This window comes from Mesoplodon mirus (assembly GCF_964341445.2).
Source record: "Mesoplodon mirus genome assembly, chromosome: 9".
Classification (NCBI taxonomy): Eukaryota; Metazoa; Chordata; class Mammalia; order Artiodactyla; family Ziphiidae; genus Mesoplodon; species Mesoplodon mirus.
This window is the reverse complement of record NC_138985.1, coordinates 39460074-39478213: the sequence shown is the minus strand read 5'-3', so window position 1 is coordinate 39478213 and position 18140 is coordinate 39460074. Positions and strand designations below refer to the sequence as shown.

Genomic DNA, 18140 nt, shown 5'->3' with positions numbered 1-18140 from the left:
GAAAAGGGAACCCTCCTGCACTGTTGGTGGGAATGTAAACTGACACAGCCACTACGGAGAACAGTATGGAGGTTCCTTAAAAAAACTAAAAATAGAACTACCATATGACCCAGCAATCCCACTACTGGGCATACACCCTGAGAAAACCATAATTCAAAAAGAGTCATGTACCACAATGTTCACTGCAGCACCATTTACAATAGTCATGACATGGAAGCAACCTAAGTGTCCATTGACAGATGAATGGATAAAGAAGATGTGGCACATATATACAATGGAATACTACTCAGCCATAAAAAGGAACAAAACTGAGTTATTTGTAGTGGGGTGGAAGGACCTAGAATCTGTCAAACAGAGTGAAGTAAGTCAGAAAGAGAAAAACAAATACCATACGCTAATGCATATGTATGGCATTTAAAAAGTGGTACTCATGAATCTAGTGGCAGGGCAGGCATAAACACACAGACTTAAGAGAATGGACTTGAGGGCACAAGGTGGGAAGGGGAAGCTGGGATGAAGTGAGAGAGTAGCACTGACAATATATACACGACCAAATGTAAAATGGATGGCTAGTGGGAAGCTGCTGCACAGAACAGGGAGATCAGCTTGGTGCTTTGTGACCACCTAGAGGGGTGGCATAGTGAGAGTGGGAGGGAGGCGCAAGAGGGAGGGGATATGGGGATATATGTATACATATAGCTGATTCACTTTGTTGTACAGCAGAAACTAACACAACACTGTAAAGCATTTATACTCCAATAAAGAAGTGAAAAATAAAAGAAGTATATAAAGATCATTATTCTATTCAGGAAGTCAATTATGCAAGAAGATCTTCAGAATATCTTTAGACTTCATCTGATTAATTTTCAATGCTGATGAGGTTATGGAAAATCCATAACTCTCATAAAATACTGGTAGTAGGATAAATTGATACAACTCTAAGAACAGACTTTAAGAGTCACAAAATTTTTCGCTGTACTTACCTGAATAACTCTATAAATTCACAACAGAAACAAAAGGAGAATTTATTTGCACAAAAATGTTCATTATTCTTTTCATTATAATGGAGATAAATGAAAAACAATCTAAATAATGAATATAGGTTTGTAATCTCAATGGACTATTATAGAGCTATTAAAGTTATTATATTGACCACAGCAGTAGAAATACACGCTATTTTTTAAAAACTATATTTACACTGGGATTACAATTATGTAAAAACTATATATTTACAAATATACTAAAAACACAACTAGAGTTTATATTTTTGAATGATATCTGATACTGAAATACATGTTTTATAAAAAGTAGTTTTAATCAGATAAATATATTGCACAATAAGACATTCAATTATAAATTAAGATTTCAATAACATATTTCAAGATGTCAAATACCTTTGGGTAAACTTCAAATATGGTGTATAGTCTATTACAGCAGGAAAGTTGCCATCTAATCCTTCTCCCTTCAGGCAGAAGCTAAGACAATAGACAGTAAATACATTAGTACATAAAAATTTAAATCAAAGTGTTATAAACAACCTCTTGTTAGAGACATTTGTTTCATCAAACTGCAGGTGAATTTTTTATTTGTAATTTAAGTGTGACATTATAAACACCTCATAAAGATATTCTACCTTCCATATCAATAACAAAGGCTTGTATGAGTTAATAACACTGTTACATAAATATATCACGCAAAAGTAAAATTTACTGAGAAATCTGTTCAAACATTATTTATTTCATACTATAATTCTTAAGACATCGCTAGAGAATTTTCAAATGAAGCCTTGTTGTTCACATTTACAAATTCTCATGTGACACTTAATATCTCCTAAAAAGGTCTAATTACAAAAAAATTCATGGGGCTTCCCTGGTGTCACAGTGGTTGAGAGCCCGCCTGCCAATTCAGGGGATGTAGGTTTGAGCCCTGGTCCGGGAAGAATCCACATGCCACGGAGCAGCTGGGCCCGTGCGCCACAGCTGCTTAGCCTGTGCTCTGGAGCCCGCAAGCCACAACTACCGAGCCCGCGTGCTACAACTACTGAAGCCCACATGCCTAGAGCCCGTGCTCTGCAACAAGAGAAGCCACCGCAATGAGAAGCCCACGCACGGCAAGGAAGAATAGCCCCTACTAGCCGCAACTCGAGAAAGCCCGCAAGCGGCAACGAAGACCCAGTGCAGCAAAAATAAATACATAAAATTAATTAATTTAAAAAAAAAGAAAAGAATTCACATATGAACCACTACCTTCTGGTTTCTTTGGGAAATTTGCCTGTTGAAATACTTGTTCTAATACGTTAATATCAAGGGTGCGGTATGTATTTTTCCAGAATTGAGTAAGGAAAGAATCAAAGTCGCAACATTTTACATGGGCTTTCCTTCATTTATAGAAACATTACTAATGCATCTTTAAGACACTTTCCCTCTATACAGTATCAGTGGGTTACAATAAGCCAAAAGTTTAGATTCTTATCCCAGTTTTTTTTTTCCAACCAAAAAATAAATTAAGTTGTAAAGTATTTGGACAGAGCCAGCAACATGCCATGTAAAAAGTTAACACCCTTAGAGGGATCATAAAGACAACCTTCATAACTGCATCCATCACGTTCATCATAAAGAGTTAAGCTAATTAACCCAATCCCAATTATCAAATTATAAATAGAGGAAAGTTACACTTACAAAGTGAAAAGTATTTTGAAAAAGAAGTGATTTACTAGAAAAAGTTAACCTCAGTGAAACTAGGTAGCATTATTTTTTAGTTCAAAAAATGAACTAAAAATGAAAACTAGATTTTCATTTAAGTTTTATACTTATTTGTTAATATTCTTGTGATATATTTTAAGCGATATATTTAAGTGATATATTTCAATAAAAATATAGGGCTTCCCTGGTGGCGCAGTGGTTGAGAGTCCGCCTGCTGATGCAGGGGACGCAGGTTCGTGCCCCGGTCCGGGAAGATCCCACATGCCGCAGAGTGGCTGGGCCCGTGAGCCATGGCCACTGAGCCTGCGCGTCCGGAGTCTGTGCTCCGCAACAGGAGAGGCCACAGCAGTGAGAGACCCGTGTACCGCAAAAAAAAAAAAAATATATATATATATATATATACACACATATATATATATATATATAAAATACTTCCTTCATTCTCATGTTTCAGTTCTTATTCTAGACAAACCTTTTACTTTTAGTACAATGTAAAATCTTAGATCAATTAAAGAAATGCAAAAGGATGCTGCCATCAACCTAAAAAGAACTTACAGTGTCCATTTTTAGTACCTGTAATCTTATTCTGAAATCAATTCATCTTGTTGATAATAAAAGCAAATATTAACAAAATTTTTAATATTCTAGATACAAAACAAGAAACATAACATCCTAAGATAGCCTGTCAATATCCTCTTTATCTCACCACATGAGACAATGAAAATCTTTCTGGATTTGAAACTTCTTTTAGTGTATTTCTTTTTCATTTTAAAGCAGTAGTTGAAAAATACTAAGAGATGAGATCCAAAACCTTCCTCCAGTGCTACCAGAGTGCATGACTTCTCTGCTTGGCAGGATGTGGTCCAAGCTTTCTTTTTACCCAAACTAGAGAGCAAGGCTGTCAGTTAATTCCCTAAGTTTGAGACAGCCTCTTTTTTGAGCGCAAACCTATTTAGAAAACTGATCTCATTCGAAAGGGAACAACATAAATCAAATCAATATCCAACTGTGTGCTTTACTTAGAAAACTGAAAGAAAACAATCATAAGCAGAAACTGTTATGAGGTAGAATAATTTTAAGTCATAATGCATATAGTTCGATGAAATACCTGAAATCAATAGCATTGAGTCCAAGCAGCATGCCAGCAAGCATATTTGCTTCCTCACCCAAGACAATTGCTCCATCTTCATAAAATCTCCTAAAAAATGAAATGGGTGAACACATAAATATTAAAAACTGACTGAAGTTTCATCTACAGAAATCACTTAGAGCCCAAGCTGAAGTAGAAAGAACTAAATTTCATTTAATTTGTCACAACAGGAACATACTTGGATCACTCAAGTCTTGCAGATATTGCTGCCACCGTAACAAAGAAAATCATCCTAAGTGCTTATACCTCTCTTAAAAAAAATCCCCAAAGTGACTCATTCAAGGGGTCTACAGTGTCTAGCATTTTTCTCTAAGAGTGAAGCAAATATAAATGTAAACTGAAAGGTGGTAAATTCACAGTCATTTATACTGGTCTATTTTCAATACTATGTAGATTATTATTCTATACATAGAACAAACACAAACATACATTCTATTTTTCTGTAATTCCAAAGGTTATTAACTAAATTAAGAACTAGGAAGGTGTGATTAATAGTAATTTATGCTGGGCCTCCCTGGTGGCGCAGTGGTTGAGAGTCCGCCTGCCGATGCAGGGGATACGGGTTCGTGCCCCGGTCTGGGAGGATCCCATATGCCGCGGAGCGGCTGGGCCCGTGAGCCATGGCCGCTGGGCCTGCGCATCCGGAGCCTGTGCTCCGCAACGGGGGAGGCCACAACAGTGAGAGGCCCGCATACCGCAAAAAAAAAAAAAAAAAAAAAAAAAAAAAAGTAATTTATGCTAACCTTTAACACTACAATACTAATAGGGCAGATGGGCTAGCAAGGTGGCTGTGTATGAAAAAAAAGTATTCATCATATCTTTGACAAAAAGTGAATATGAATCTATCCTTGCTAATTCCTGGAAAGCTTTCTGTTTTGGTTAATGTTAATTTTTAAAGTACTAAAGTTTTATTTTAAAATATTTAAAATAAATATTTTGAAAAAAATATTATTTAATATGGGCTTAAGGTATTTTTCCACAAAAGAATGTAAGATCATTGAATTTACTTTTTTAAAAATAATAGTATGCAAAAACTAGTTTATGTCCAGTAACAGGGATAATTAAATTGTTATAACTATTTATATTACACATAGTCAACACCACTCTATAACACCCCACTAACTAAAAGGAAAGTTTCTTATTAAATGAAATTTGTCTTGCTCTTTTCTATAGTCATGAGTTTATAAAGGCTGCATGTAAACTTTATAGTACTATCATCAATACTGAATAGTCCACAGTTTACCAAATTCTTTTACAATCATACTATTTAATAATTGCAAAGCCCATGAAGTAAATGCTGAAGGAATTGTCATTCATTTCAAACTCACCACCAAGAAGTGAGTCAGGTTAAAACAATTTGCCCAAGCTTATGTTGATAAACTTATCAAGGAGGAAAACCAATCCTTCTTACTTTAAGTTCCACATATTTTCTGTTAAATCATAATACTTCTTTTAAAACAAAAATATTTAAAGAGAATTTAACCTCTGTTATGGACCTTAAGGAATTTTACATGAATAAAAAGTACACAGAAAAATAAGAGACAACTCTTTACCCTCTGACAGATGTAAGGCTGTCAACAAACATGGTGGGAAGACTAGCTTGGATTAGATGTTTTCTGTTTCCTTGGAAATATGGGAATTGTTTTTATTCATTTACATAAAAGGAGAAAAACTAAAAGTTCCAGCCTAACAAAGATTAGTAAAATAAATGGAAGTAATTTCTACATGTTCAACTGAGGTGTTCCACAAAAAGGTAATCTAAGATATATAGATTTGTCTAAAAGATATTTACACAAATCTATATATCTGAGATCTTGTCCCTGCCCCAATGGCTAAATCGGCTGTTGACAGAATACTTTATCAACTCCTGGAAGAACTATGATTCCAATGGTTCTAGACCACCACATTCTATGGGACACATGTGTTTGTTCTGGCTTTTGACACTGGCAATCACCCATTATTCCTAGTACTTCCCTATATAAGAAAAGGTCTACTTTTGTTTGCCACCTTGAGCCCACCATGTTTTAAAGTACATTCTAGGAGTCAGATCAAAACTATTCTTGCTTGTTTCCTAATGTTAATATTATATTAGGAACTAATGAAAAATACCTGAAACAAACAAAAACTAACTGGTTTTTAGAAAAAATTTTAAGCCTAAAGGTCATTTATATGTGTGTATATCATATTGTTTTACTGAGGTTTTTTGGCTTTTGTTTTACTACTGATTTTTTTAAGCTAACCCATATAAGTGAAGTGCTTGCTATACGTGAAATCAATAATTCAACTCAAATAAAACCAAGCATGAAGCATAATGCTGCAGAGACCTGATTTAATTTAACAGTCTTCACTGCAACAGAGGGGAAGGGAAGAAAAATGGAAGAGGAAAGGCTAGTTAAGAGAACTGCCCATTGTATGCTGAACTTTTCATTATTAGTCCTGGTTAAAAAAACAAAAAAATTTCAGTAAATGCACTTCTAAGTTTGAGATAACAAATTTTAAAAATAACAATATTTAAAAGAATACTGAAGTGATCTGAAAAAGATTATATTTCTATCATTTAATCAAAGACTTAATTAATCAAAGACAACACACTCATTCATGTATATTAGAGAGGCAGAAGCTATTAGGAAAAATTAATTTTATATTCCCTTAATCAAACCAACATATCAATAATTTTGACTGAAAACCTGATTCCTGTTATCAATATTTTCAAAGGCTTCTAAAGACTGTAAGCTTTCAATTTCTTCATTTTATCTCAGAGAAAAATTGGAACATTAAAAAAGTTTGCTTATATAACCAAGATTACGTAACCAATGAGCCAAGAGCAAAGCCTAAGATGACTAATCCAATAATAGTAACGTATATACTAAAAAAATTCCCTTTTTTTTGTTGAAAATATTTTTTGTTCTAAAGAAAATATTTTTATGAGCAGGATCTAACCAAATGAGCATACTGACTTGCAAAAATGTATTATAAATATTGAAAGTACCAAGGTGAAAAATATATTAAAAACTTCTGTTTAAAGATTTATATAGTAGACTATATCTTTAAAGAAGTTTTGTATTTTAGAAGCAAAGGAAAACTGTGAGCAACTATTTGATATTACTGTGGTCTGGAAGAAAAGCTCCCACTTTCTATTAGGTATACTCTCTCCAATTATTTGTATGTTGACTAGAAATATATTAGAAACTAGAAAAGTATTTAAAATAATACCCTAATAAGAATAATACCCTTTTTATTAACACATATAGTTTAATTTTAGTTGAAATATGTGTCTATAATGCCATCCTTAGTGTTCATTCTGAAAGACTATTTTAAGGCCTTTCAGGTACTTCAATAACAAATATCCTTTGAGTGGGATCCAAAGTGAACAACCAGAATAGATGATGTTGATACTGCACAATATCATGCTTCAAAATTTCCTTTTTTGAGTCATAAGTTATTCCATACACTAAAAGTGCAATATTAAAATATGAGAAAGCTTATCTTATAAACCAAAGAAATTTCTTTTTTTTTTTTTTTTTTTTGCGGTATGCGGGCCTCTCACTGTTGGGGCCTCTCCCGTTGCGGAACACAGGCTCCGGACGCGCAGGCTCAGCGGCCATGACTCACGCGCCCAGCCGCTCTGCGGCATGTGGGATCTTCCCGGACCGGGGCACGAACCCCTGCCCCCTGCATCGGCAGGCGGACGTTCAACCACTGCGCCATCAGGGAAGCCCGCAAAGAAATTTCTTTATCAACATCTTGTTCTCTTCCCCAGTTTAGTCCTTACATAAGAAACTTGAAGGGAGGAGATAAAGAAGATTCTCCCTCATGACATACAAAACAAATTACAGCATTATAAAGATATGTTCTATTCTAAGTCAAATGGAATCAGAATGAAAAACTGGCCAAAAAATCAATCTCCAAAAGGTCTTGCTAAGAATGTGAGATTCTTTAATTATTTTTATCAATAAATACATAATATATCAAGAACTGTGTTATATCCTACAGATAAAATGGTGAACAAGGTAAACATGATCCCTCTTTATGGAGCTTATAGTCTAGGGGAGAAGACAGGCTGAAAAAAGATAATCAGAGATGGTAAGCCGTATAAAGTAAATAAATAAGTTGTTGAGGTAGAGAAAAATTAAAGGAGAACCCAACTTTGAAGAAAGTCATTAGGAAAGACATTCTCAAGTGTTTAGTCTGAGACCTTAGGCCCAGAGAAGTTTGATCACACAGGGCTCTGTAGGCCATATAACATTAACAATAATTGTAAACATTTACTGAGTGCCAGGCACAGTTATAAGTGCTTTACATGAATTATCTTGTTTAACTTTACCACCAAATACTATGCCATGGAGGGAGTAAGCAATTTACCCAAGATTCCACAGCCAGAAAGTGGCGAATCCAGGGTCTGACTCCAGGGAAAATATTTGCAGAGCCTGCTGGCTAAAGTAATGAGAAACCATTTCAATGTTTAAAGTGGGAACTGACAGGATCCCTTTTAAGAAGACTAGCTGGAAGCTGGGTGGCTACTGGGAGGGGGCAAACTGGAATCTCAGTTGGGAGGCCAATAGGGGAGTATAAGCAAGAGATGAGAGAGGTACGCATTACTCTTGCAGCCATGGCGATAAAGGTAAATGGGCAGATTCGAGATAGATTTTGGAGATAGGATCAAAAAGAGTTGCTACTGGAATGACTGGAAGGAATGAAGGAGAGGTGCTTCCCTGATGGCGCAGTGGTTAACAATCCACCTGCCAATGCAGGTGACATGGGTTTGAGCCCCGGTCCAGGAGGATCCCACATGCTGTGGATCAACTAAGCCCGTGCGCCACATGGCTAAGCCTGCGCTCTAGAGCCCACGAGCCACAGTTACTGAGCCCACGCGCCTAGAGCCCATGCTCCGCAACAAGAGAAGCCACCACGATAAGCAGCCCGTGCACCGCAACGAAGAGTAGCCCCTGCTCGCCGCAACTAGAGAAAGCCCGCGTGCAGCAACGAAGACCCAATGAAGCCAGAAATAAAATAAATTTATATTAAAAAATGAAGGAGAAAGAGGAATCAAACATGAATTTCAGATTCTGACTTTGTCAGCCATGTAAGTAGGGCAGCGAAACCATTTGCCAAGAAGTGGGTGAACAGGGTTGCAGGATGGGGTGGGGCAGGGAATCAGGAAATCTGAACTATCTAGCTAGAGGTTTAAATGTGGTGCCACCACCATACAGGTGGTATTTAAAGTTCCAGGGAGATGGATGAAATTCTGAGAAGAGAAAGAAGAGCACACAACAGAGGACTGAGCCCAGAGAATACTGACACTAAGAAGCTGTGAAGAGTAAAAGAAGCCTGAGAAAGAGCAGTTATAGAGGGAGAAAGAAAAGCCAGGGAATGCTATATAAGTTAAAAGCAGAGAGGTTTTTCAAGAAAGAGGAAGTTTTCAACTATTTTAGCTGTACAATGTGGACAGAGAAATGTCCATTATGTTTGGGTAGTTTGTGGATTATTGGTATTCTCTTAAAATTATCCTTGGTGGAGTGGTGAGAGGCAGAAGCTGGACGAGAATAAAGAGTGACTCTCAGGTAAGGAGATGAAAGTGTGTATAAAGATTTTTGAGAAGTCTGGTGATGAAGCAGAACATGGAAATGAGCAGTATGAGAGGGAAATACAGGTTCAAGGGAGAAGTTTTTGTTTTTAAGGTAGGAGATACCAGTATATGCTTCTACGTGGGTGGGAATGACCCAGCAATGGGAAAGAGATTGAGGATGAGGAAAGAGAGAGGTGATAACTAAAGGAAGAGGTGAACGGGGATAGGACCTAGAAGAAAGCAGCCTCTGACAGGAGAGACATTCCATCACAACAAAAATGATTGTCTTGATTGTTAATATGATTGTTGTCTTCAGTCTTGACTCCTTGGGCTTTTCATCGGCCGTGGCGAGCTCCAGACCCTCCTCAGCTACCACTTCACAAATGAGGTACCAGGTCCCACAGAACAAGCACATAAGCAAGGACCAGGAGCAGCAGCAGCAGCTTTTCCTTCCTTTTTATGGCTGAATAATATTCCACTGCATGGAATGTACATTTTGCTTACCCCTTCATCAGTTGATGGATATTTGGGTTCTCTCGCCTTTTTGGCTATTATGGATTATGCTATGAACATCTGTGTACATGTTTTTTTTGTGAACAGATGGTTTTAATTCTCTTGGATATCTGTATCTATTTATCTAGGATTCATGTGCTGGGACATATAGTAACTCTACATTTAACCTTATGAGGAATCGCCAGGCTGTTTTTCAAAGTGGTTGCAGCATTTTACTTTCCCACAATCAATGTATAACTGTTGCAATGTTTCCACATCCTTACCAACACTTGTTATTATATGTTCTTTTTTTTTTTTTTTTTTTTTTGCGGTACACAGGCCTCTCACTGTTGTGGCCTCTCCCGTTGCGGAGCACAGGCTCCGGACGCGCAGGCCCATCGGCCATGGCTCACGGGCCCAGCCGCTCCGCGGCATGTGGGATCTTCCCGGACCAGGGCACAAACCCGTGTCCCCGGCATCGGCAGGCGGACTCTCAACCACTGCGCCACCAGGGAAGCCCATATATGTTCTTTTGATCATAGCCATCCTAGCAGGTGTGCAGTGGTATCTTGCAGTTTGGATTTGAATTTCCCTGATGGCTACTGATGTTACACATCTTTCATGTGTTTCTTGGTCATCTGTGTACCTTCTTTGGAAAAATGTCTATTCAGATTCTTTGCCCATTTTAAAATTTAAAAATATTTTATTACTGAGTTGTCAGAGTTCTTTATATATATTTCACAATCAAGTCTCTTATCAGATATAGGCTTTGCAAATATTTTCTCCAGTTCTGTGGATTGTTTTTTCACTTTCTTGAAGATATTCTTCAAAGCGATACGCTCCACATTTTGATTCTGTCCAATTTATCTATTTTCCTTTTGCTGCTTGGGTGTTTAGTAACATGTCTAGGAAACTACCACCTAATCCCAGGTCATGCAGATTTACACTATGCTCTCTTCTAAGGGCTTTACTTTTAGGTCTGAGCCATTTCGAGTTAACTTTATATGTGCTGTGTAGCAGCAGTCCACAAGCACCTTTTAATGACGTTTATTTTTTTCATCTTAATAACGTAAAACTTTCAAACAGATTCAGAGTCCTACAGGCCTTCTTAGTTCTTGAAAGGTGTGGTAATGTATCACTACCCTATCTACTCTTCTATCCTTTAGAAAAGTGCTTATCCACTCCTTTTTCTTCCCCCTTTGTGACAGCTGAGTAATTCTGAAGTTTTACTTTATACGTTACTCTTCTCTTACTCCTACTATCATAACGAGAAGATTAACGTTTCTTTGAACACTACTTTTGTCATCATAAATGAAATATTGTGGTGCAACTGCAAAGTAATAAACAGGATTCCACACAGTAATTTTTTCTCTACTTTATATTTTCCACAGTTGTTACTTCAAAATCTTACCAGAATATTTTCGATCTTGTTTCAAATGTCACATTTGTATTCTTTAGCTTAGTTTTTCTAATTATTTTTCAGGCTGCGGGTGAGGAGAAAGTAAAACTTTGAGCAAATTATTCAGTTGCTACCTTACTTCTCTATCTCTAGGTTTTCCCAGTAACCTACCAAAATAATTCCTTTTTTTTTTTTTTTTAGCTTGGATTCTCTCCTTGAGTCTGCCAACTTCCCACCTCTGGCTCTTTCCCAAGAACACCCCAATCCCTAAACCTTCAAGGATTTTTTCAGTTGCTCACCAAGATATCCTCCACCGTAGCAAAAAGATCACATGAATTTCTCTAATACTTTGGAGCGATCGTCATGTACTTCAGAAGATTTATCGTAGTTGTGCTCCCCACAGTTCCTCTACCCAATCTTATCCTTGGATTTTCACTGATCAGTACTTTCAAGCTGCCTGTCTTAGCTGATGTAGCTCCTCCTTCTGTATTGGGGTAAACACTTGTATCACCATTTTAAAAGACCTCATTACTCTCTATCTGTGAAGAGTAGAACAAGAAGAAATCACTTGATTCAGATACTCTCCAGATTCCTAAAGAATTAGAGATCATTTCTCATTGTTCTACAAGCGCTTATGTCAGGGAGAATCCAGACAAAAGGTAAGGAATAACTCTTCTTTCCAAAAGTACGCTTGTTATTTTACAAACCTAATCTTCCAAATACATACGTTTTCGCTAGGGGTTCACAATCAAATGTATTTATAATTAATTAAGTTTCTCTGGTTTGATTTCAGTTAAAAAAAAGTAGTGTAAATAGTTAAGAAAAAAGACTGTCTTTTTGCAACTGCCTTTTTTTAGTTAACTTTTAGGATGAGAGTTCTGAAGTTAACTACTCACTTCATTTCTTGATAATTACAGAGCCATCATGGTCACATTTAAATACTGTGTGTGTTTCTGTGTATATAAATATGATGTATTTCTGTGCGTGTATAAACACATACTAAGCCATGTTTATATCTGAATAATATATGTTTATATATTGTTACAGGAACATTTTTACTTCATGAACTTTTTACAGCTGAATCACTTCCTTTTTTCAAAAAAAAAAAAAAGCTAATACCTAAAAACAAGGCAAAAAGGATTTCCCTTAAAAAATTTAAGCTACTCCCTCTAAAAATAGTCTATTCAAGTACTACTTCTACCCCACCCAACTGTGTAAACTAAGAACAAGACTAACAACTTAGAGAGATTTTTTTTTTCTTAAATTTATTTATTTTATTTATTTATTTTTGGCTGCACTGGGTCTTCGTTAATGCACACGGGCTTGCTCTAGTTGCGGCGAGCAGGGGCTACTCTTCGTTGCGGTACGTGGTCTTCTCATTGCAGTGGCTTTTCTTGTTGCAGAGCATGGGCTCTAGGCACGCGGGCCTCAGTAGTTGTGGCACATGGGCTCAGTAGTTGTGGCTCGCGGGCTCCAGAGAGTAGGCTCAGTAGTTGTGGCACACGGGCTTAGTTGCTCCGTGGCGTGTGGGGTCTTCCTGGACCGGGGCTCGAACCCATGTCCCCTGCATTGGCAGGTGGATTCTTAACCACTGCGCCACCAGGGAAACCCTAGAGAGATTATTAATGCTTTACTTTCTATTTAGAAAAGACTATCTTGTTATTGTACAGGAGATAATTATGGTATAAACTTGGTTTTGATTTCACTAATTTAGGATTTTTAGGTTTGATCTATGAGATTCTGATACTACTTTTATTTTTGAAGCCTTATTATCTTCAATATTTACTATCTGCCATAATTAAATGTATTTACTAGTGATGATAAATAAAACAAATGTTTCATTGCATAAGATTTATTTCAAATGTCTAAGAGTTTATTATCATCTCACTGTCTATCTTTAGAAATATCTCAAGAGTATCATATTGCTTTAAAAGAATTCAATAAGCATATATCAGATTTACTTTATGCAAATACTTCTTGGAGTTAAAAGTCTTTATATCCTGGTCAAATTTATAATGATAATTTTTTTTCTTTGTATCTTACAAATAAAAAATTTTTGTTTTATTACCTAAAAACATAGAGACACCTAAGTAAAGATATTGTAATCTGTATCAGCTAGTTAGCTAAAAGAATGTGTCATAGGGCTTCCCTGGTGGCGCAGTGGTTGGGAGTCCGCCCGCCGATGCAGGGGACGTGGGTTCGTGCCCCGATCCGGGAGGATCCCGCGTGCTGCGGAGCGGCTGGGCCCGTGAGCCGTGGCCGCTGAGCCTGCGCGTCCGGAGCCTGTGCTCCGCAACGGGAGAGGCCACAGCAGTGAGAGGCCCGCGTACCGCAAAAAAAAAAAAAAAAAAAAAAGAATGTGTCATAATAAAGGCCCAGATTTTCTCAAAATCCAAAATATCAAATATGGCATCAGGACATGAAATTAAGATTCCAGATACATGATTTCTGTATATATATTCCTAATTTTCTGTCAAAACTGGTTTACAGTCACTCTCTTCTTTAAGAAATATGATTAACGAGGTAGAAATAAGTATGGTAATTTAGAAGTGTCTAAGGCAGTGCTGTCTGATAGAACTTTCTGCTATGAAGCACTGTTCTATATCTGTGCTGTCCAATTTGGTTGCCATTAACCACACAGGCCAGTGAACACCTAAAATGTGATAAAACAACTGAAGAACTGAATCAGTAATTTTATTTTTTGTTGTTGTTTTTTGTTTTCTTTTTTTGCAGTACGTGGGCCTCTCACTGTTGTGGCCTCTCCCGTTGCGGAGCACAGGCCCCAGACGCGCAGGCTCAGCAGCCATGGCTCATGGGCCTAGCCACTCCGTGGCATGTGGGATCTTCCCGGACCGGGGCACGAACCTGTGTCCCCTGCATCGGCAGGCGGACTCTCAACCACTGCGCCACCAGGGAAGCCCTACTTTTTTTAAAAATAAATTTATTTATTTTATTTATTTATTTTTGGCTGTGCTGGGTCTTCATTACTGCGTGTGGGCTTTCTCTAGTTGCGGCGAGTGAGGGCTACTCTTCATTGCAGTGCACGGGCTTCTCACTGAGGTGGCTTCTCTTGTTGCGGAGCATGGGCTCTAGGTGCGTGGGCTTCAGTAGTTGTGGCACGTGGGCTCTAGAGCGCAGGCTCAATAGTTGTGGCCCACAGGCTTCACTGCTCTGCAGCATGTGGGATCTTCCTGGATCAGGGCTCAAAACCGTGTCCCCTGCATTGGCAGATGGATTCTTAACCACTGCGTCACCAGGGAAGCCCAGTAATTTTACTTAATTTCAATTTTAATTTACACAGTGGCATGTGGTTAGTGGCGACTGTATTGAATAGTACATATCTAGGATATTGAAAATATTGAATATTTTCATTTACAAATACTACTGAAATGGGAAAAAAGTGGTTTCTTTAACAAAAGCTATAAATATAGATTAGCAGACCACAGCTGAGTAGGAATGACTGTTGTCCTAATATGAACCTTTTCTTGACCATCATAAAAAATTAATAAAGTCATGTTTTGCACAATGTACCATCTTACAACCCAAGAGGAACATTGGTATAGACTGCCCTAAAAAGACAATTGAGCAATCATTAATTATATTATATAAGAATTAAAGAAGTGAATGATTCATTTATTCTTTAAAAGCAATGAAATAAATATTGTGGTGTGGAAAGAGAAAGAATGCTATAGGAATTTCACAGATTTTTCTTCAAATTGGTTAGAAAAAAGTCTGTGGAGAGAAGGAAACTTCACGTGTTGAAAAAGTAAGAATCAGAAATTGGTCAGAAAAAAGATATTCCAGGCAGAATGTGAGGCTTGAAAAGATAAACCAAGGTAAGATGTATGTTTAGTTGAGAAACTGCATTTTCCTGAGAAGACAGTGGATTTATCTGAGAAGTACAAAAAGGAGGAAATAAAATAGGTGAGGACTTTAAAAACAAATGCGTCTTCATCTATTCTTACTGCTAAGACTTCTGGTAAATCTTTTAAATATATATTGAAAATTAAAAGGACTTTTAAACCTGGTTGTTTTGAAGTCTCTCAGAGCTGTAGAGATGTATTCAGATAAATGTTTTTCCATGAGTGCTACTCTGATCCAGGCTCTACCCTAAAAGGAAGAAAAAAGAATCAAAATGAAAAAAAAAATTAGAAGTTAAAATATATTTTGCCTGCTATGTCATAAAAATATAAACATTTTAATATGCAAAGAATAACTCACTCAAAATATGCATTTGATAAAGACTAAAAAATATTTAAGTAGATAAGATGAGGTAAATTTTAATTATATATAGTATATACTTTGTTCTCTGAAGGTGTAGGGTAGATCATGTCAGATTAACTTTCTAGCATCTGAAGGGACATAACCATTAATATTGACTTAACTTGGGTTAGAGACTTCTTGTGAATTTTAGAAGGAAATCACAAGACATCTCTCTTTACTTCAATGCCCAAATCAACATGCCAATTAAAATGAGTCCCTTTATAAAACATGAAGAAAAGAGTCCGTTCTCATTAATAAAAATAATCACCCTCACACCACTTGTTTAATCTTTCCAGAGGAAGGTTTCAGACAACCAAATTTCATTATTTACCATGCATCCAAATCATGAGTTACTGAATTTGGTGCCTCCAGAGCATTCGACTATTACCAAAAATTTAAACCAGAAAAAACAAACACACAACAAAAACACCCAGAAGCATACTCTAGAACAAAATCACAGAAAACACACAATTCTAACAAAATATGAAAAATTTAATTTTACTTTTGAAAAGAGGTAACATCATTCAATAGTTGGGACTAGCCAGTTAAGTATTTTTATAATCCAAAGCATTTCTTCTGGATTCTTTGTTTAGAATGAAAGACTATAAAGATTATATTTTTTATTGAGAATTTTATAATTCAATTACTTTCCTATTCACTCAACCCTTTCACACATCTCCAGAAAATCTATGAAGATTAACTATATAGAAATTCAAAACACTGCAATGGCAGCTAAGAATAAAGGTGTCACTAACCAATATATATGATGGTCGACTACCAGTATGGAAAAAGAAGCACTGAAATGTCTACAGTTGTAGAAATGTCTACAACTCTAGTGAATTCACCAAAACTGTCAGACAGAAGGATCAAAACGGAGTTAATCCAGACGTGGAAAAACCTAGCAGGCTAGGACTTCCCTGTTGGTGCAGTGGTTAAGAATCTGCCTGCCAATGCAGGGGACACAGGTTTGAGCCCTGGTCCGGGAAGATCCCACATGCCACGGAGCAACTAAGCCTGTGCACCACAACTACTGAGCCTGTGCTCTAGAGCCCGCGAGCCACAACTACTGAGCCCGTGCACTTAGAGCCTATGCTCCACGACGAGAAGCCATTGCAATGAGAAGCCCGCGCACCGCAACAAAGAGTAGCCTCCCGCTCGCCACAACTAGAGAAAGCCCACGTGCAGCAACAAAGACCCAATGCAGCCAAAAATAAATTACAATAAATTAAAAAAAAAAAAAAAACCTAGCAGGCTACAAGCAGCAGTACTGTTGGGAATAAAGGAATGATATGGGTGTGGTTAGCATGCCAGTCAGTTTGCCCACCAATTTGCCCACCTTTTTTTAACCTAAAAATCCCTTAGCTTGCCCTGTGCTCAGTCCACTGTTTCTGCTGAGTCAGCCCAGGGGAACCTACAGTTAGTTGTAGCGGATTGGAACAGAGGAAGGAAGAGGCAAGCACCAGCTCCCAGTCTCAAGTTTCTTAAAATTTCATCTAAAAGACACAGAGACTAGTAGTAGTGGCTTGAATCAAAAAGCTACATTCTAAAACAGAAGCGGGAAAAGCTACTCTCCAGAGAAAGTTAGACACAGGAGACTGTGCTATTGTTAAGATAAAAAATATGGGGGAAAGTCCTGCTTCCTGATTTATTAATTTCAATCCACACAAAACTGGGCTGCACCTAGTTTCCTGTCCTTAGATGTTTGTGGAATTCTTTGTTATATTGTCATAATAAATGGTGCTGATTTTAACAGTTTCTTTTCTTTCAACAAAAGAAACAGAAGATATAAAGCTTGTTGGGACCATAAAGGGGGAAAAGCTGAAAATTAGGTTTAAGATTTTAGACTTTATCAGATAATGGTGAACCACTGAAGGTTGCTGTTATTGTTTGGGAGACACAAATATTTGTTTGTTTACCACAAAAGGTTTTTCAAAAAAATTCATAAAAGTAGTCAACACTTCTTAAGAATGTCATTAATACATGCTTACCTCTGTTTTAAGAGCTTTTTACACATTAAGATATTTAATCCTCACAAGAACTGTGTGTGAGTCAGGTTACAATACTATCCCTACTTTACTATATGAAGAAACAAAAAATAGACACAAGTGGAAGACAGGAAACTCATGCCACCAAACCAACCAACCTAATTGAACTAATACCCATACACTCTACCTTCCCTCCTATTTCAGGGGATGAACTGTAATCATTTAAGATAGTAAAAAGACAAATCACAGAGTGGACAAAAATATTTGCATTATATGTATCTGACAAGAGAATCTCATTTGTAGAATGCCAAGAATTCTTACAAATCCATAAGAAAAAGATAACTCAATTTAAAAATGAGCTGCAAGGGGAAGATTTTAAACTATAGCGTCAATTTCTTTAGTAGACATCAGAATATTCAGATGCTTTCTTCCTTTTTGTGTTAGCTTTGTAAGTGACAGTTTTCAAATAATTTGCCCATTTCATTTAAATTTTTTAATTTATAGGTGTGAAGTTATTCATAATACCTTCTTTTAGGATTTTTAATGTCTGTAGGGTCGATGGGTTTTACCTCCTCTTCATTAC

General features: G+C 37.0%; 1 protein-coding gene across 5 annotated transcripts in view; it reads right to left on the bottom strand.

Annotated features, from left to right (window-relative positions):
• Positions 1-18140, bottom strand: part of RUNDC3B (RUN domain containing 3B) — a gene marked incomplete at both ends in the record, with an annotated part of 153899 nt that overhangs the window by 64548 nt on the left and 71211 nt on the right. For 4 of the 5 annotated variants that reach the window (XM_082632762.1, XM_082632760.1, XM_082632758.1 and 1 more), the window contains 3 exons: positions 1395-1475; positions 3811-3900; positions 15334-15419. In XM_082632762.1, coding sequence (XP_082488888.1) covers positions 1395-1475; positions 3811-3900; positions 15334-15419 — 257 coding nt within the window. The remainder of the gene's footprint in view (positions 1-1394; positions 1476-3810; positions 3901-15333; positions 15420-18140) is intronic. The other variant, XM_082632759.1, reaches the window with a different exon arrangement.